At 33.6% G+C, this 21,751-nt stretch overlaps 1 protein-coding gene across 9 annotated transcripts in view; it reads left to right on the plus strand.

The window, feature by feature from the left end:
- Cnot4 (CCR4-NOT transcription complex subunit 4) overlaps positions 1 to 21,751 on the plus strand; it is a 126,845-nt gene that overhangs the window by 59,417 nt on the left and 45,677 nt on the right. For 6 of the 9 annotated variants that reach the window (XM_026398549.2, XM_077795936.1, XM_077795937.1 and 3 more), the window contains 6 exons: positions 1,949 to 2,214; positions 8,192 to 8,389; positions 15,065 to 15,151; positions 15,912 to 16,013; positions 16,728 to 16,853; positions 19,577 to 19,710. In XM_026398549.2, the coding sequence (XP_026254334.1) occupies positions 2,041 to 2,214; positions 8,192 to 8,389; positions 15,065 to 15,151; positions 15,912 to 16,013; positions 16,728 to 16,853; positions 19,577 to 19,710 (821 nt within the window). In that variant the 5' untranslated portion in view covers positions 1,949 to 2,040. The remainder of the gene's footprint in view (positions 1 to 1,948; positions 2,215 to 8,191; positions 8,390 to 15,064; positions 15,152 to 15,911; positions 16,014 to 16,727; positions 16,854 to 19,576; positions 19,711 to 21,751) is intronic. The other 3 variants (XM_026398550.2, XM_026398552.2, XM_026398554.2) reach the window with 1 other exon arrangement.

Raw genomic sequence — 21,751 nt, forward strand, 5'->3', positions numbered from 1 at the left:
GCCCTCAGTGTACTTTTTTTTAGGCACTTTAATTTTGAAGTAATTACAGAGTCACAGAAAGATACCATTTCTTTTTTTTTTTTGCCGGGGGGGGGGCGGTAATTACTAACAAAAGTCAAAAGTTTCTTGAGGGAAATGAAAACAATTTCTCTTTTTAAAGTTTGGCCATTTGATGTATGAAAATAATTTTTTTCAGCAATTCAGATAATACCAATTTTTCTGACAAAATATTAGTCATTTATAGTTTGTTTTGTAATTTGACAACATCTCAATGTTCAAACTTTTTTTTGGTGAAGGAAATATCTGTATCTATACTTCTGTCTTTCTCTATATGGCTTAATAAATCTATATAGAAGTAAATATAGGGCTGGGATTGCGGCTCAGTGGTAGAGCGCTTGCTTAGCACGGGCAGGATTCGGGTTCGATTCTCAGCACCACATAATAATAAAGGCATTGTTGGGGCTGGAAATGTGGTTCAAGCGGTAGTGTGCTCGCCTGGTATGTGCATGGCGATGGGTTCGGTCCTTAGCACCACATACAAATAAAGATGTTGTGTCCGCCGAAAACTAAAATATAAATATTAAAAAATTCCCTCCCTCTCTCTCTCTCTCTCTCTCAAAAATAAAATAAAATAAAGGCATTGTATTGTGTCCATCTACAAAAAAGATTGATTTATTCTCTCTCCCTCTCAAAAAAGTAAATGTATATAAATGTTAGTTTATATGTATATATAATGCTCCTGTTTTTAAATGCTTAACTTTATAATAAGACATATTTCTGAGTTAACACATATTTACCTTATGGCTTATCTTAACTTAATGATTTCCCCGTTAATGGATGGTGTGTTGTTTGTAGTTTTCTATATTATGAACAGTGCTAAAGAACATAGCAACTGCTTGATGCATGTGTGTGTTTATGTAGAAATCTTCTTAGTTGATATAACGGAGTGGATTGTGAGGCAAAGGCTTCCTGAAAGGAATCCAGGCAGCCTCACTTAATAGCTGTGTAACTTAAGGCAAGGTAATAGATTCCATTTCCTCCATCAAAGTGGGACTAGATTAGTGATAATCTCTACTTTTGAAGTGGAGGTACGAACTTCTTTGATAGACTAATAGGAAAAATAAAAGCTATTTTTTGGTTGATTAAATAAAGAAGTTGATCATCTTTTCATCATTATTTCATAATCAAAATCACTCATAATCAAAATCACTTGTAATTCTCCTGTGAGGATGTTTAGCTCTAGCCTAGCTTTTCTGTGGCAAGAGCTTGATATTAATGTGTAACACTAGATGATTAAAGTTTTATCTTTTTCAATTGGTTTCATGTAAATTGTGACATATTTTTAGCATGTTATAATACTTCTTTAGGTAATATGGCAATTTTACTAGCTTTTAGGTCAGAGATAAGATATTTTTTAGTGTTTTTAAAGCTTAAGATGTTTCTTTATCTTATTTTCATAAAATGGTTAGTAAAATAAATAGTGCTGTAAGTTATTATTAAATGTTTTATCTAGAAAAAAGGAAGTTCTTTTATATTTCTGTTGAAATAAAAAAATTATTGCCAGGCCTTTTGTATTGCTATGCAAAATTTTTCAGAAATCTAAGATTAGAGCAGAAGTTAATATTCTCTTCCTCATCCATCCCACTCCACACACCCCATCCCACCCACCACCCCCTTCTATCAGGGAGTATCAGGAATTGAACCTAAGGGTGCTTCACAAGTGAGCCACATTTCTGGCCCTTTGTATTTTTTATTTTGAGACAGGGTCTTGCTACGTTGCCCAGACTGGCCTGGAATTTGCTGTCCTCCTTTGTCTCCTTCTCTAGTTGCTGGGATTATAGGCATGCCACACATGGCTTTTTCTAAATTTTTTGATGATGTCATTTTTTATTATTGGGTATGCTGTTTTCTCCAATAGTAAACATTATCTTTTATGTTTCTTATGCAGGTCTTCAAAGTTCTACATTTTAGCTCTCAGTACTGAACTTCCTTCTCCCTTAAATTATTATAAACTTTTGCTGCTGTTTAATAAACGTGAAGATGTCTCGAAGTCCTGATGCTAAGGAAGACCCTGTGGAATGCCCTCTTTGCATGGAGCCCTTGGAGATAGATGATATCAACTTTTTCCCTTGTACCTGTGGCTACCAGATTTGTCGATTTTGTTGGCATCGAATTCGCACTGATGAAAATGGACTTTGTCCTGCATGTAGAAAGGTAAATACTTCAAAATAACCTTATAGTTATTTAACTGTATAGTTTTTTAAATTTTTAACTTTACAGTTCTAACTGTATAGTTCTTTTCCCTCATGAATATGAGTAATTGGTTATAAACGGTCTACAAACCTCAGGTGTGATTATATGTAGCATTATATCTTTAAGATTAAATAGTGAGGGCTGGGGTTGTGGCTTAGTGGTAGAGTGCTTGCCTAGCATGTGTAAGGCCATGGGTTCTATTCTTGGCATTGCATACAAATAAATTGTCCATTGACAACTAAAAAAATATTAAAAAAATAAAATAAAGGGCAAAATGAGGTGGAAAGAACATTGCCCTGGGAGTCAGACTCAAGTCAAGGCCTTGTTGTTAACTAGCTATGTGACCTTTGTGAAGTTAAATAACCTTTCTGGTTGAGGAAATGGACAGTCGATGGGGCTTGCTGTTAAGAGATTAGGAATAAAGAAATGAATTTGGGTAGGGTGATATGAAACTGGAAAAACATGCTCTGTATTTTTTTGGGGAGTTCATTTAAATTTTCTAGTACAAAATAGGTGAGAAGTTAAGATTTTTACTGAAAGAAGTTAATAATGGCAGAGAAATTATGGTTCAGAAGTTTATAACTGCTTATTTGTTGAACCCTTGCTATAATTCTAGGCTGATATTACCATTCGCGTTTTACACTTGTCCCAGAGTCACCAACTTCTGAGTAGTAAATTTGGAATTTGGATATACTTTTGAGTATAAAGTCTCATTTTTTTTTTTCCTGAAATACTGTGTTATTGAAAGCCCCTTCTAACTCTAAGAATGTGTGAGTTTTGATGTTCTGTGGATTTTGTTATTTTGAATAACAACTACAACACAGCTACAGTGTAATAAATAAACTATTAGGGTAGGTAGGACTGCTACATTTCCATTTAAAGGACTTTATTTGTGACCTTAGGGATTAAGATGTCTGTTATGTTATTATGAAATTTGTCTTCACTTTCATATTATACAATTCAAACTTTGTTTTTTTTAATTGCTTTTATTTTTTAAATACATGACAATGGAATGTATCACAATCTTATTCATATCTCTGTATATAAAGTATGTTCACACCAATTCATGTCTTCATACATGTATTCTGGATAATGATATCCATCACATTCCACCATCATTGCTAACCCCCTGCCCCCTCCCTTCCCCTCTCACCCCTCTGCCCTATCTAGAGTTCGTCTATTCCTCCCATGCTCGCTCTGCCTACCCCATTTATTTTCTAATTAACTGTTTCAGAGAACTTCTGTGTTCATTACTCCAAATTTTGAAAAAATCAAAACATGCTTTTCATATCTAGAATTTAGAAAATAAACTACTTCTAACCTTTTTACCTGAGGATTTATAAGAAATTTCAGAAACTGATGCATAATTCACTTCTGTTTATTTTTAAAAATCAAATGGGCACATATTTTATGTCACATAAATAAAAAATCTATTTAAATGTTAATATAGTTCATATATTTGTATATTACATATATTGTACATATTACATAATATGTAATATATCTATAGCATGTATTTATATAGAAATGTGAATAGAAAGGTAAGTGAAAACTTTAGCATTGCTTTAGTCAAAAAATATATACATTTTTATGAATTTTAAGTATTTAGTCATATTTTTAAAATCAGCCATTCAAAAGTCATATTGAACTCTTTCAAGGTGACTTTTAGGATCACTCAAGATTCTAAGAAGTGTGAATTTGATTGACTTCACAAAGTCATTATTTCTTAGTAGATTGGGAGAAGCTCATCAGTGGGACATGAGCTGAATGTGTCTTGTCAGAGACTAGTAAGTCTTTAGTCTCTGGAGACCAGCCACACTGGCTGTGTTTACACAGAGGGTTATCACAAATGTTACTAGATGTCTGAAGAGGGCAGGGAAGCTGCAGTTTACATGTAATCCAGTTCTGTAGGAAGAGGGCCTACAGAGGCCACTCTGTAAGGTAGCTTGTCAAGATAGTGTGAGTAAACTTGGAGTTGCAAGTGGGGAGATGGTTGAAGCAAGCTCTGGTTTTGGCTCACAAGAGGAAATGTGCCCTTCTGCAGGAAGGTTTAAGAGCTTTGAAAAACAAAAACCAAGAAAGTTTAGTGTTGCTCTTTGTCCTAGTTGCTAAACAGATTATTTGGTCAATTTTATTTATTTATTTATTTATTATTTTTTTAGTTATAGTTGGACACAGTACCTTTATTTTATTCCTATATTTTTATGTGGTGCTGAGGCTCGAACCCAGGGTCTTGCACGTGAGAGGCGGGTGCTCTACCGCTGAGCCACAACCCCAGCCCAACTTGGTCATTTTTAGTATGTCCTTTTATCTCCCCCCTCCACCCCCAAGCTTTTTTTCTTTTTTTCCTCATGGTGCTGGGGATCAAACCCAGGTTCTTGTGCATGCTAAGCACATACTCTACCACTGAGTTATATCCACAGCCTTAACTGCCTTTGTGTGTCCACTTAGTGCAGCATTTCTAAGAAAAATACCTGGTGGGAAACAGGAGATGTGGGGGAACATAGGTGGTGCATTGACATAGTATCATGTAATATTCACTCACATGAAAACCAGAGACTAAATAAGGAAGTGTGAACTTCAACAGAAATGTTACTGTTTTCATCTGAGAAATAATAGAAGATATTGTGTCCATGAAACAAGAACAAGACAGTATAAAAAAGAACATTCAATGAACAATAACCATAGTTATTGTTTTTAGTAGAATATTTTTTTAAATTTAATATTTTTAGTTGATAGACCTTTATTATCTATCTATCTATCTATCTATCTATCTGCCCTGCTGAGAATCGAACCCAGTACCTCACACATGCTAGGCAAGCACTCTACCACTGAGCTACAACTCTAGCCCCAATAACTATAGTTATTAAAAATTAAAATACAGTAGCAGAAATAACTTAATGAAAGTGTTGGAAGATGAGATGAGGTGGAGAAGATCTTTGAGAAAGCATTAAAAAAAGATATGGAATATTTGAGAAAAATTAAGCGTATTTGAGGAGCAATCAAAGAGGTCAAATACCAAATATTAAGTACTCTGAAAGAGAATATAGAGATACAGGGGGAAAATAATTATCAAATATATGATGGAAGAGTATTTCCTAGAACCAAAATTCATGTTTCCTGATGAATAGGCCTTTCAAGTACCCAGCATTAACTTTTATTTTGAAATATCAGAATACTGAAGATAACAGAAGTTCTATGAATTTGCAGAGCAGAAAAACACATGAAAGACCAAGAATCAGAATTGTTTCAGATTCTGATCTTTGTTATCCATCTGTAAAATAAAAATTATGGTCTTCTGTAATGTTGATTTAAGAGATCAAAATGAAAATTATAAGGGCTGAGGATGTGGCTCAAGCAGTAACGCGCTCGTCTGGCATGCGAGGGGCGCTGGGTTCGATCCTCAGTGCCACATAAAAATAAAATGAAGATGTTGTGTCTGCCAAAAACTGAAAAATAAATATTAAAAAATTCTCTCTCTCAAAAAAATGAAAATTATAAATTATTTTGAATCAGTAATTGTAAAGTGACTTATCATAATATCTAGAGTGAGGCCTAAATGGTATGTAAAGGAAAAGTTAAAGATGTAAATGTATTAGAAAACAGAAGAAAAATTAGCAAACTTATTTTAAGCTTTTGAAATCAGAAAAGAAAAAAAAAAAGCTCTGGTATGGTGGAAGGCAGGGGAGTAAGCAGAATTTAGTGAAATAGGAAGAAAAAGTTCAGTAAAAGAGCTGATTCTCTAAAAAGGCCAAAACAATCAAATTCTTGGAAAGTCTGATAAAAGTAAACATCACAAGTAAACAGCATTTGGAATCAAAACAAGAACATAACACATGGGGAAGAAATTAAATGATTACAGTAGACCCAGGTTAATTAATAATTTGATATGTGATTCATCTTTGTGCTTTTTTTGGTACTTGTTGTATAAGTTTTATACTAGTGTGTACACAGCTCCAAATACCTTCAAGAGATTAAAATCATCCAGTCAGGTAGATAAGATTGGAAGGAGATAATACATGTACAGAAAAGTGAGTAGAGACAAGAAAGTTTTGAGAGGCAGAGTTGAGAAAAAACTCAAATGAGGAAGACTATGTGGTTGATTGAGGAATTGAACTTTCTTTAATAGATCTTAGCCATTTGGGCCCTGGAATTAAAATGCAAAAAATAATTTAATTTTCATCTGAAAAACATACTTTTTAAAGAAAATGTTGCTAAATTTCCAATTTTAGTTAGTAATTTAGTGTTTATTTGGCAAATACTTACTGAACTTTTAAAAAGAGCCATACTCTGTTATTTTATATTTGATCCTGGAATCCTAAGGATCATGCAAAAGTTAGGTCACTGAGCCAGATGTTTTGTTGCCCCCTACTCACAAGTTGGAACATGCCAAATAGGACCAATTAACTAAGAGGTTCAGATTTTGTGATGTTTTAATCAAATGGCATGGGTGCCAACATCGTTTTTAGGTGACTAGGTATGTAGTTTTTTTATGATATGATAAGCTATGAAGAGTATACAATTTTCTTTAAAAGCAGCAGGTTAAATTTGAAAGTAGGCATAAAAGGGAAAGAATCAGGTTGTTGGAGAACTTAAGATAATAACTAGTAGAAGTTGAGGAACATAAAAGGAAATCTCACTTTGTAAATTGCTGTCATCACTGTTCTGGATATGTTCACAAGTTTGAGGGGTTTTGTTTGTTATTTACTTACATATGAAGAAATGAAAATAATTTCATATTAAAGGCATTAGTAAGGATTTAGGTTTCTGGATAGTCTCTTCATTATTCTCTGTTCCTACTTTTTTTCTTATTGGCATAATTTTTGTTGTCCTCCACTTCCATATTCTGATAGGCACAGTTTTCCAGCCAATTCTGGTTCTTATTCCTTGCAATCTCTTCATATCCAGTTTTTAATATTATTGCATTTAATGTTCATCTTCCATTTATCATTAGCAATATTTATTAGTGATAATAAATGACTTTGGTTATGGGCAGGACATGATTTTAATCACTTTATAAGTGTATTCTCTGCTAACTCTTACAAAAACTCTCTGGCTAAAGTACTGTAATTTCTGTTTTACAGATGAGGAGACTGAGGCAGAGAGGTCACATGATCTCAGGGTGGGCTAGGATTCAAAGCCAGGCACTCAGACTCCACAGCTCTTATTTGGACTCCTGTAGCCCTGACATTAGCAGCAGGAATGAAAATAATGCCATAATTTTGAGAAGCAAAAGATGAAGACACAAAACAGTGAAATTCCTAGCTTATTGAGGGATTTATTATGTGCCAGGCACAGTAAGAATAGCTTTTTTAGTGTTACTTTATCTTTACATCAACCTTTAAGATTATTTTCATTTTACATATGAGGATACTGAGACATAGAGTCTAACTTGCCCATTACTACCTGACTGCTGTTAAAACTAAATTCAGACTCCTGAGTCCAGTATCTAGATATTACTATTTGCTATTTCTCTCACTATCAGACTGAGGATGTATTAAAGAAAAAAGCATATAACTTTATTAATCTTTTAGCATGTGGTAGATTTTATTATGTATTTGTTGATTATAATATGTAAATCCCATATTTAGATAAAAGAATGTATATTCTTTGCCTCTTATGCATTACCTTAGAAGCTTCTTGTAAACTGCGTGCCGTGCACTGTGGCTAATACCAAGACTGGGTGTTAGTGGTATTGGTGGTCACTTAGAACCTTTGATATTTTAATGCTAAAAGTGGTCTGTGCTAAGTTCCAAAATGAAGTATCTTAATAGCTATTTTATTTGATATTTAACTTATTAAATAAAAACAATTTAATCTATTAAAAAAAAAGGAAATTAGAACAACCTTATACCCGCCATCCAGAATTGGACACTTGTTATTTATTCAGTTTTTTATTTATTTAATGCTAATGTCTGTGTTTGTTTTATGCTTAAAGCCATATCCAGAAGATCCAGCAGTTTACAAACCCCTCTCCCAGGAAGAATTACAAAGGATAAAGAATGAGAAAAAACAGAAACAAAATGAGAGAAAACAGAAAATATCAGAAAATCGCAAACATTTGGCTAGTGTACGTGTTGTACAAAAAAACCTCGTCTTTGTTGTAGGTCTGTCCCAGCGCCTAGCTGACCCAGAGGTGAGTGCTCTTCCCGTTTTCTTTGTCAACTTGACATTTTTCTTGTGTGTTTGCTGTTTTGGAAATGATAGTTGACCCTATTTACCTGTAGGATCCCTCTGAATATATGAAACCTTGGAGAACATAAGAAATGACATTTTAATAATAGCTAAGGAACCAGTGACCATTTATGATCTTAGGCAAATGTTTCATCTCTTTCTTGGCCTCAGTTTCTTTGGTTGTAAAATTAAGGAGGTGAACTAGATTTCTGAAGTTCCCTTTACTCTGCAAATGAATAATGGTAATAGTAACATGTGACATGAATACTCTGATTCTTTCCTCTTTTCTGTAGCTGTGTTAAGGACCAACAATGGAGATGCAGTTATTTGAACCGACTAGAGATCATAATGACCTTTTTTTTTTTAATTCTACCTAAATAGTAATTTTTAGTTTTATTTATAACTGCTACAGTACTATGTCACTCTCCTTTATTTATTCATTATAATATAATTTTAGGAAAAGGAGGATAATTTGATTAAGTGAAATAAAGAACCAAGTTATTTGTTACTCATTTGGGGCAGGATAAATTTTAACTTTTTTGTTTACTACCTCTTTTTCTTTCCTTCCACCACTAGCCTGATTGACGTATTATTGAGTTTATATATATTTTTTTGAGGCCCATGAATATGCATGTGCAAATTTTTAATTTCTTATATACCATGAAGGGCTGACTAGATTGTTGGGATGGCAAGTAGAAACTGACTGACAGCCAGAGTATTCAGTAGGAGAGAGTTGGATTTTGGGAATCTTCCAAAAGGACTCCTTGAAAGTGGTTGAAGTAATATTCTTTGTAGTGTCAATCAGAAGGAGAATTGTAGTAAATGTGCCTAAGGAAGAAGGAATATTTGAACTTGGCTTGAAGCCCCCAGAAAGGGAATAGATTGTAGCTCAGTGAAAGAGCTTGTACTTAGCATGTATAGGCCCTGGATTCAGTCCTCTCCTGCATAAAACAAAACAAAAACACCCCAGAAAGAGGAACTATAAGGAGCCTCATATCTGTGTGTAAAAATTAATTTAAAATAGTTATTTGTTGATAGTGAGTTTGTTATGTGTTGAGAGTATAAAGGACTTCAGAATCCATACAGGAGAAAGTCAGGGAGACATTATTAAGGAGAATCTTATGGTCAGTAAACATGGAGGCAACTCAAGAATTACTAGGACTCTAGGTCCAGTGATCCTGACAGTAGTGGGCTACATGATATGTAGAAAACTAGGTTCTTTCCAGAGCCAAAGAGGTGAGCGAACAACTCAACTGTAGTAACTATATATGTTGAAAGCTTATTTTAGAACTATGACTCAACTTTTCAGCAGCTAATTCTTCGATTTCCTAAGCTTCTATTTTCTGCTTACTCCTTAGGCAGACAAAAATCCCACCTCTCCCTTAACCATTTCCTTGAACATGGCTACAATTTTGCAGTAAACCTTCTCTCTCTTAAAACTGCCTATTTTCCTACTCGAGGGCACTTCATATTTTCTACTCCTGATCTTACTGATTAGATTCTAATTTTCTGAAACTGCTACTCTAGTAAATTAATGGAACATTTATCTTGATTTGAGAGCTCTTGGATATGAATGTACTTGTTTTTGTTACTATGTCTTGGGTCTACTCAATTCTAGTTTTGGGGACATATGGAACAGACACAAAGGTAGATGAAATTTAAGTCACAGCTCAACTCTGATATTTGGATTATAGGTTTCCAATCTCTCCAGTCTGTGATTTGTAAGAGGTTTTTATTTACTAACAGAGATTCTTTATTTTTACTTCAAATAACTTCAGATTAATCTGAAGAACTGTTACACAAAAGGAAATCAATCTAGGTGGTAACTACTTGGAGATAGCACTTTATCAGGAATCTAAATATACCTGTAAAAATCACTAGTTTTATACTTTTAAAAATCATTATTGCTAATAGTGAGATTCATTTTCTTAAAACTTTTAATTCATTTTCTTAAACATTTGTTTTTAAGACCAGAGATGGTGCTTTTTAAAAATCAAATACTACTAATTCTTTGTGTCTTTTAAAAATCTCTTTAATTTATTTGTATAACTTTATCATAAGTTTTTGGAAAACTTAAAGTTGGCTTCACTAGAAAACTCAAAGAAATTTCAAATTGTCAGAGTTACTGTCAAATCACAGACGATCCCTGTAGCTTACATATCTTTGAGTAATTTGCTATGTCAACAAATTCTGGTTAACAAAACAGGTGAGAAATAAAGCTTATTTTGAAAATAATTTTTGCACACTAGAAAGCTTTATACTAAGATTGTAAAGTGTATTCATTTATTTATTTCTGTGGTCAATAGAAAAACGTTTTTGAAGCCATGGTAATTAGTGTCAACGATCAGATTAGAGGTAATGATGAAAAAAATTTTAAGTTTACAAATTTTAGATTTGGAGAGACTTACTTCATTAATTGTACAAATTAATTTCCTGGATATATACCATGTGCTAGGGAGCTTTGATATTGGGGATAATTTAGATAGCAAGCCCTACCAATTCTACCCTTAACAATCTTGCAGTCTAAAGGGGAGACAGAATTTAAGTGCTTATGTGTGTGTTGAACACTTATAAATAAGGAAGTATACAGCTTTTTGGGAACATGTAACATGTAACAGCAGGGTGCTAAGCTAGTATAGAGATTTACAAAAAAACTCCTTGAAAAAAGAATGATTTATATAGGCTTAAAGACCTAATAAGCCAGTCTTAACTAGGGACAGTAGCATCCCAGACATGTGTGGTAGCCCCAGAGAGCATTTTGTTTGAGGAATTAAAAGATTGTTTAGACACAGCCATTTTATCTTAAAAATGAGAAACTGAAGCTAAGAAAGGTTGAGTGATTTGCCTGTGGTCACAGAGCTCCTATTCTAGCGTATTCTGTACTGATGATTGGTCTATTATTATCCATTTATTCATTTATCCACCCAGCCATCCATGAAATTTTTGTTTTTCTCTGTAGTGTCTGTGAACACTTAACTATGTTTCCAAAGAACATTATAGCAAGACAATTTAGTCATTAGGCATGCTATTGGGCATTTATAATTTTGTCACATAATTATATTTTAATTATATTGTATGTTCTGTGTTAATGTTAAAAGAGACCCACTGTGAAGTAAATGTATGATATTGAATACCTAAATAATGAGCTGATAAACAGCATGCTCTGTCTACTTCCCATATCCTTTCTTTATTCAGTAGAACACTATTTTGCTGGTTGTTTAGGCAGAATATGGAGTGTTCAAATTAATATAAAAAGTTTAAATTCTTGGAATTTCCCTTGCCTGGGCAGCCTATTCCATATTAATATATTGCTGTCACTTGGAGGTTCACCAGTGCTGTATTCCATATAGTTGTTTGTTCACTGCTAACACCAATTTTTCAGTAAACATGTCAGTAAGTAATATGCCAGGCACTATGTAAAATATGATAAACAAGATAGTACCTGCTTTTTTACAAAAATAACAGTATGGCATGAGAAGTACTGTGTGCTATGGAGGCACAAGGGATAGCACCTGATCTCGCAGGGGAGGTCTATCCTCCTCTGCTATCTTTGGGGTAAGGTGCAACTGGCACACGAACTATACAAAGAGACTTCTATCTACAGTCTAATTTGTTTGACCGGAATACTAGAGAGGAATGGTGAGAAAAAGGGTAGGCAAGGTAAGTGGCAGTGTCATAAAGGGCTTTCTAACGATGCTTAAGGAAGGAATTTTCACTTTATCCTAAAGGCAGCAGGAAGCTGTTGAATGTTTTTAAGAACAGAGTAACATGGCTAAATATGTGCTTTGAAAATAGCATTCTGGCTGCATTGTGGACATGTCAGTGTAATTATGTACCATTCTTGTGTTGTTATGAAGGTTACCATACCCAAATGTTTGCCAGAAACTATTTCTATAAATGAGTGGTCTTCAACTTTATCAAAAAACTGATATGTATTATATCCCTTTACTTTAATAAAATGACTTCTTTTTTTTTATTGGTTGTTCAAAACATTACGAAGCTCATGATATATCATGTTTCATACATTTGACTCAAATGGGTTATGAACTTCCATTTTTACCCCAAATACAAATTGCAGAATCACATCGGTTACACACTCACATTTTTACATAAAGGCATATTAGTGACTGTTGTATTCTTCTACCTTTCCTATCCCCTACTATCCCCCCTCCCCTCCCCTCCCATCTTCCCTCTCTACCTCATCTGCTGTTGTTCAATTCTCTCCCTTGTTTCCCCTGCCCCTTTTCTCTCACAACCTCTTATATGTAATTTTGTGTAACATTGAGGGTCTCCTACCATTTCCATATGCTTTCCCTTCTCTCTCCCTTTCTCTCCCCCCACTCGTCTCTGTTTAATGTTAATCTTTTTCTCATGCTCTTCCTCCCTGTTCTGTTCTTAGTTGCTCTCTTTATATCAAAGAAGACATTTGGCATTTGGTTTTTAAGGATTGGCTAGCTTTGCTTAGCATAATCTGCTCTAATGCCATCCATTTCCCTGCAAATTCCGTGATTTTGTCATAAAATGACTTCTTGATAATATGTTTCCCCATGTCATTTGAAACAAATATGTATATAAAGGAGAAATAAAAGGAAAATAATCAGAAATTTATAGCTACACATAAGTGCTTGGGCACCACTGCTCTAGAACCTTTTTTCGAGGTATAGTCTCAGGGCCTCTAGCAGGGAGCTTACTATGAAGACACTCAGGCTCTGCATTAGATTTACTGGATCTGAATATGCACTTCAACTAGTTCCTCAAAGGACTTGTATGTGTATTTGAGCTCTTGAAGTACTATTTTTTACACTACAAAATAGAGTAGTAAGATGCTTGGCCTCCTACTTGTAGTCTCACTGAATGTGATGACCACAAATGCAGCTTGCTAAAGGTATATGCATTGGCAACTTGGGTACCGTGAAGTGCCAATAATGTGATTTTTGTGAAGCAACTCTTAGTAAAATTGCACATACAACATGTGTAGTCTTCCTTTAATAACATTATCTGTACATTTAGCGCATGTCAAAACTGGGGAAATACTTAGAGTTTGTTTCTAGAGTCCATTATAAATAGGCTTTTTAAAAAATATATTTTTAGTTGTCAGTGAACCTTTATTTTATTTGTTTATATTCAGTGTTGAGACTCAAACCCAGTACCTCATACATGCTAGGCAAGTGCTGTACCACTGAGCAACAAACCCAGCCCATAAATAGGCTTCTTAACTTCATTAATGTCTTAGAGAACATTCACACATTGTGCAGGATGGCTGTTTTGCAGGACTAGCTTAAGCCTTATAAGACACTCCTGACTTCCATCCACTGAATGTGCTTAATGTCTCCCAGTGAGCCACCCCTCAACCCTGAGACTTTATTATAAGCAACCTGAGGGTCATTATATTAGTTACTGTTTTTATCTTATCCCTAAAAGGATTTGGGTGAAAAAATATTGAAGACCTTTTAATCCATTAGAATTGGCTGTAACAAGCATAACAATTTTACTTATATGAGCACCTAAAATGAAATATGTTGAAATTAATTAGTTATATTAACTTGAAGATTGTTAAGAATTAATGACACCAGCCATAGACTGTTTACTTTAAGCTTTGATTCTATCAGATATAGAACATATTTAAATTATAAGTATGTGAGCATATTATCAAATACAACTGGAAAGAGAAGTATTCTGCACCAACTTGAACAGGTGTATGCAGAAAACTTTCAATGGGAGAGAGCTTGTTGTTTGGAGAGAGTGCAGCAACAGTAGGGCTATAGTTAATTTCTAGGGAACAACAAAATTTAATGTTGAGTTCAAATCATGGGAGAGTATTTTGTGTCAAATTCACATACTGATCAAATTAGCCAAGGTTAAGTAAGTTTGTAAGAGAAAGTAAAAGAATGCATATGATAATTACAAAAAAAAAAAAAAAGGAGAGGTAAGTATGAAGGGAAGTAGCCACCAAGAAGTAACCATGTAATAGAGAGGAAAAAAAAAAAAAGTATAATCCCCCCCCCAATGTAATTTACCAGAAAAAGCACAGGGTGGGTGGGGGGTAGTGTGGGAAAATTTGGGAGACAATTGAAAAATTGTAAACTTGATGGACATTGAAAACTACACAGCAATAAATCATAAAGCATGGAACGTTGAGGGGACACTGTTATTGTATTTGGAATTTGTAACTTATAAACAATGTCTTAATATAAAATACATAGATGTATGAGTAAAGATTGTCTTATATCTGTCTTTTGTTTCTGTCTATGCTCTTAAGACATAATTTCAGTCACTGTATTGAGAATAATTTCTTATAAGGATCATCTGTTAATGACAGTGCAGTTAAGATAACTTGATCTGTTTTGTGTTTTAGAACCCATAGATCATCAGTGCAGATATTAGAAAAAGATAATAGATAATACCAAAGTTAGCCTCAGTTTCTATCAGTTGGTGAAAAAAAAAGAGTAGCTTTTTAGACTTCATTTTAGATTTTCTGTAGGTTAGCTATATAAATAACAATTAGGGAGTAATAACATTTGTTAGAAAAAAATTACCTTTTTCCTTTTAATGACAAGGTATGGTGAATGTCCCTATTATAAGGATAAAATTGATGAAAATGGGGACAGTTTATACCTTATTTCTTCTTCTTTTATAGGTTTTAAAACGACCAGAATATTTTGGGAAGTTTGGTAAAATACATAAAGTTGTCATCAATAATAGCACATCATATGCAGGCTCACAGGTAACTAATTATAGGGATTTTTGCCTTTCCTCCCTATGGTCTGGGCTTGACCTGGGCTGTTCAGAAGGAGAATTTACTTTCTGTTATTAGAAAGCTTGAGGGTCAAAGATGTAAGGAGTGTAGTGACCTCTGTTGGTGGGGTGGGGGATTTGGGGTGCTTATTAAGAGGGAAATAATAAAATACAAATTTTGGTCATGGGGTAAAGGGGGAAGAGGGGGAGTTGAGTTTATTATTAGGCACTCTGATAATTAGGTAATGACTTACAATCAAATACTTTTTAAGATATTCCAATTTAATTGAGCATCTTTTTAATATTGCTATTAACAGGTAGAAGAATAATACACTTGTAGATTACATCTCTTTTTGAGAGAACATAATTTCTCTCAAACATAACATAGTATCTGTAAATATTAATTTTTAAATTTGAATTTCAGACTGTTTTGTAACCTTGACATTTTAAGAAAGTAAGTGCTAAACCAAAAATATTTTATTCATCTGTTATAGTCTACTTAAAATCAGATAAAGTTCAGGTATGATTGCTTTTAAATGAGCTAGTTTAGGATTTTTATAAAACTACTACTACTGCTACTACTACTATTAGTACTTGTCATTATTATTAACAACAGTAGTGGTAAACACCTTTAGCATTCCCTAGGCAGGTTGCTAGAGAATATTCTTTCTTTTTTTTCTTTTCTTTTTTAAAGTATCCTTAAAACAATTTGAAACTAATAACAGTGGTTTGGGATGTTTTTCCTTCAGGGTCCAAGTGCCAGTGCTTACGTAACCTATATCCGGTCAGAAGATGCTCTCAGAGCTATACAGTGTGTCAATAATGTGGTGGTAGATGGCCGAACACTTAAGGTAATATGATCCTCTTGATTTTTTTTTCTTTCTTTTTAAGAGCGAGGAATAAAATGTAGTAAGTAGAGAGAGCCCAACACATACATACTAAAGGTGAAGGAAGTTTATTTGAAGATTGCTTGTTAGGTACCCATAGCAATCTATGATAGCTGATTTGTTCATTGGTAACTTCCATAGGGTCCTGTTTACAAGGTAGGAATCAGCATGTTCATTATTACAGGATAATCTTTTTAAAATCTTCCATATTTTGCATTTTTTTAATTTTGTAAAAATGGAACTATTATTCTTACCAGGAATATAGTGTTCAGGTTTGTTGTCATTAAGTGCCTGAACCTTGGTTCAAATTTAAGAAAAAGATCCTACCAAGCAGTGTGATGTGTAAAGAGAAGAAGAATTAGACAAAGGAATTTGCCTTCTGTGCTTGACTACTCCTAACATGAAACAGAATTTTATCTTATCTACTCTCCTGATATCTAGGGAAGCACCTTTGGTGTTCATGTTCTAGTAGCCATAGACTGAGACGTTTTCTTTAGTTGTTCCAAATGAGCATTATCTATAATAAATCCTACTAGTAATAGTCTTTGTATTTTTGGCCATATTTATTGTTTTATCTTATCTGTGCCCATTTTAGGTGAACACTAAACATGGAAATTCTCATTGGGATGTCAGTTCACATTTTGAGTCCTCTTTCTCCCTCCCCTCTTCTTCCTGCAGGCATCTCTAGGTACAACAAAATACTGCAGTTACTTCTTAAAGAATATGCAGTGTCCAAAACCTGATTGCATGTATCTACATGAATTGGGAGATGAGGCAGCAAGCTTCACAAAAGAGGAAATGCAGGTAGTGAAGTCATATGAATTATCAACTTTGCACAAAGGGAGTACATTTTCTTTAATAAAAGTTAAAATTTTATAAGCAAAATCTAGGGAGTTGATGAAAACTGGTATTGCTTTAAAGTAGCACTTTCCAAACAAAGTGTTCTATGAAGTGTCAGTTCTGCAGATATTGTTACAATAAAAATGGGTCTATGGTCAACTACGGTTGAAAATGAGATTAATGAAGATGAACAGGTTTGTTTCAGGACCAGAGTTTTTACTATGCTAATAAAAATGGATATGTACATTTAAACAACCAGCACTCATTTGACCAAAGGAAACAGTTTGTGAAATGCTACTTTAAGGGGAATGTCAGCAAAATGAAAACCAAGTGGGAAATTGTAATTTTTGTTTTTTGGCCCAATCTCTATACAGAATAAGCTAGAAAATAATATTCTGTCTACTGATATTAATAAAGCAACATTTTTATAAATTGATTCTCCCTCCAATGTGTCCACAAAGTTGCTATCCTGTACAGGATGAATTGAAGGCTTAATATCCTATGTTCTTTTCACATTTCCTCTTCTCCTGTCTCCTTTCAATTTGTAGTATAAACATGCTTTTACAAGTAAAAATGTTGACCATACGGCCTATTAAATGAGGATTATACCAAAGCACAATGCTGCACTTCCCTATTATAGATGAGGACTTCAGATTGTTGCTGTGGACTTTTGCAGGAATACTTCTCATTTAGAAGGTGGGGGGCATTCATTGCTACCTTTCATTCTCCAGGTCACACTAGAGAAAGTCTGGTAGGGCCTCCTTTAAGAGCAGATTATTAAATAAAATGAAGTATTTACACCCTTTTTGACTTGGAGTTAATACAGATTAAATCCCATTATAATAAATACATTGGAGTTGCTCGACAGTATGGTCTTTATGATTCAAAACAGTGTGAAAGTAAGGTCCATCTGTATTTAATGGGAATGGAAGAGGGACTTACTGCTTACTTATTTGATAAATGTTTTTTGGATAAAACTTTTTATAATGAAATCTAGATAGATCCTTTTCAAACTGAATTTTAATGAGTGGAGAGCATACTTTACTCATATACTGTTATACTGGAAATTTCTATCAAAGAATTTCTAAGCACCAGGTGATCTCATTTAAAGTATAACTGAATAATAAAGCAAAATATATAGACAATTGGTTGAAATGTATTTGTAATGGGATTTAAGATGTCTATAGGAACTGCCCCCATAGAGTCATTTGAGTATCAGATTGAACACTTTGTGGCTAATGAAAGCCATAGTATCTCCTGAAATTTTCAAGGCTTCTCATGTTTTAAAGATGTAAAATCCACATCTAACTGTATTTTTTTCATAACTTAAAATTGACTTCATAGTGTTGTCCTGAACTCATCCTGCTCTTTAACTGAATTTGAAAATTACTTTGAAAGGGATTTTCAGTATTGAGTTGTTGTTAAAACACTTTCCAGGGCCTGGGGTTATATAGCTCAGTTGGTAGAATGCTTGCACTGGGTTCAATCCTCAAAACAAAACAAAACAAAAAAAAAAACACAAACAAAAAACCCACTTTCCAGTGTAGAAAGAGAATTTGAAAAATTAAATCATAAAAAACAGAAAAATTTTCCTTGTTACTGTATGACTCAAAATTTAGAACGTATTTTTAGATCCAGTTGAAAAAAGCAAGTGATCTCAGAACAGGGAACGATGCATTGTGCAGTGTACATGATACAATTTTGCTAAAATTTGCTTTCACTGAATGTTTTGCTTTTGTTTTGATCTGCTCCATTTTGATTTTGCCGTAACTTCTATTTAAATCATAATTTTAAAATATTTGATATCCCTAAAGGTAAGTAAAAATACCCTTTCAGACATGATACACATGTAAAATGTTACTCAAAATAGTTTCAATATAATTTATTTTTGTGTAGCTTTCACAGTGAGTCTTGGTTTGATTTTTTCCATTACATTTGTGATATTGTCTTCTGATGTATAGCTCCACAACTATAGTAAATACCTCATTTTCTTGTTGTGTGTAGAGAAGATGTCAGCAAACCTTTTTCATAAATATTTTAGGATTTTGGGGCTATGTGGTCTCTGTCATAACTACTCAACCATCTGTTTTAACATTCCACTTGACTGTGTCCCAGTAAAATTTTATTTACAAAAACAAGTGACGGGTTGTAAATGCTAACTCTTGGTCTAGAGTTTAAAATCACATTAATTTTTAGTTTACTCTTGATGGAGGAAAGAGAGTAAAAACAAACTAATGAAAAGTTTACTTAGTGCCAAGATAATGAAGCATATTAAAAAAATCTATATGTGAATTATTTATATTGTTAATCTCTAGGAGATTGAGAAATTTGGAGTGATTGTCAGTAAACTGAATATTGACCTGTTAGAAGACTTAATTATATGGAAGCTTTAGAAGTAGGTTTAAAATGGACCTTCTAGTGTCCTGAGCTGGTGAAATTGTTCTCTTCATAATATACTTTTCTGTACAATAAAGGGGTTGATGAAATGCTATTATATATCATAGGATTTTAATTGTAATAACTTTTATTGGTCTAAAATTTTTTAACATCATCCTTATAGGTTTCTCTGAATCCATGAACAAACTTTGTATGTTTTAAGATATCTTTAATAATTCAGAAGTTAACTCCATATTTGATATCTGCCATTTTGTGAATCCCACTGCAGTTGTAATTTCTTCTTTTATTAGGCGGGTAAACACCAAGAATATGAACAGAAACTACTTCAAGAATTATATAAATTAAATCCCAATTTTCTTCAATTATCTACGGGTTCAGTTGATAAAAATAAGAACAAAGTGACACCACTGCAGAGGTATGATACGTAAGTACTGATATTAACATAGTTAGACATCTTATCCTCATATCTGTCAATCTTCTCTTCATTATACATCTTTTTAAGGCAAAACCTTTGACAACGTCTGTCATTTATGCACTATTATTTAGCTGTATGAGAACTATTGAATCACAATTTCTGGGCTCAAAATATTTTTTTGCTACTGCTTCCTGGTAGCATTTCAGATAAGCCCCTTGATGATTAGACTCATCTCAGTCCAGGGAACACCTTTCTTATTCCAGGGGAAATTAAGGGGCGTTGGGTATGATAACACTCTTCTCATCTAATTGAAATTTCTCCCTGATACAATGAGGGAGAAAAATATTGTAAAAGGGAGCGTGGGAGTTTTGGGAAGGATTATGTGTTGGGGGGGACACATATTCATGGATATTTAATCCCAGGAATCACTGAAATCTTGTATCCTGTGAGCGAGGGTACTCATTTGGGGAGACAAATTGTCTTCTATCCTACATGCCCAACATGGTTTGGGGTGGGTGATATTGTGTCTGTTTAAACCAATGTATGTAGTCTTCAGTATTGAGTCTCATTCTGATATGTAATCTTCATCTCTTGGATTATATCTGGTTTTGACCTGTCAGAAAATCATTGTTAAATAGTGATTGGAGATTTTTACCCTATTTCTGGATGTTCTTAAGCTTTATGTGTTAGGATCTTTGTTCTATTTTTTTATACCACAGCAAATTTAAATGATAGTTTTAAATTTAAGTTTTAAGGTTTGGATATTCAGTGTCTATTTAGTTTTTAAAAAGGTCAGAGTCATTTTTTTCCTGCTGGTACTGGGGATTGAACCCAGGGGCACTTAGCCACTGAGTTATATCCCCAGCTGTTTAAAAAATTTTTAGACAGGGTCTCAAAGTTGCCCAGATAGGCCTTGAACTTTCAATCCTCTTGCATCAAGAGGCAAATAGCTAGGGTTTACTCCCACATAGCTAGGATTACAGATGTGTACCACTGTGCGGGGCTGAAAGAGCTATTTTCAGATGTAACCAGTAATAACTGCATGGATTGTTGTTAGAATCCATTTCTTCACAAAGATATGTATAAGTTGTTTAAATTTTGAAGTCCCTATTTATTAAGTTTGATAGTGGAGATTATTTAAATATTAAAGACTATTTAAATACTTATTACTTAAACACGTGTGTGTGTATATTTATATTTATACATACTTCCAAGCAAAACAAAGTTGCTGTATAATAAACTGCTTGAGATTTGCTTATATAAAAGCTAGGAATAAAAGCTATGTCCAAACAGAAATCTTCCTGGGTTAACATAACAAACCTTAACCCTTTGATCATTTGTACCCACCCTTTTCCAACCCTGTGTGTTCATGATGAACCGTGTACTCTTTCTTATGTTATTGGTTGCTGCTTTTATAGTTCTTGGTATAAGAATGAGTCTATTGTAGCAAACATTTATTTCAGATGCATTCAGTATTTATATGCATCATCGTTCTCATTAAAAATGTTGTTATTCTAGTTAAAGTCATATTCTGGGTTTATAGCCCTTAGAGACTTCAGAGTATTACTTGAAAATTTAGATTATCTCTTTGATATAACATTTGCTATTTTCTGAATATAAAAGTAATATTTTTATTGAAGGAAATGTGAAAAATTTATGAAAGTATACCGAAGAAAATAAGTATTGTATGTGGTCCCAGTCCTCAAGGGTTCTCACTGAAAATAATTTTTGTATTTTCCTTGTAGTATGTATTTCCTTGTGGTCTTTTTCTCCCTATGAATGTATATATACCATTATACACAAAATAACTGATTTGTTACATCTGAAAACTCAGTACGCATTATTATAAATATTTCCCCATGTCTTGAAAACATATTTTTTTCTGGCTGCATGATACTTCATTTGGTATAAATATTTGAAATGTATTAAGTCAACCTCCTGTGTTTCTGTGTTATGTTACTTTCATTTTGGTGATATTATTTATAACTCTGTACTGAACATCTTTTCATGTAAATGTTTTAGTTACAGTTTTGATTGTTCTAAAAAGTAG

Source organism: Urocitellus parryii, chromosome 3, assembly GCF_045843805.1.
Source record: "Urocitellus parryii isolate mUroPar1 chromosome 3, mUroPar1.hap1, whole genome shotgun sequence".
NCBI lineage: Eukaryota > Metazoa > Chordata > Mammalia > Rodentia > Sciuridae > Urocitellus > Urocitellus parryii.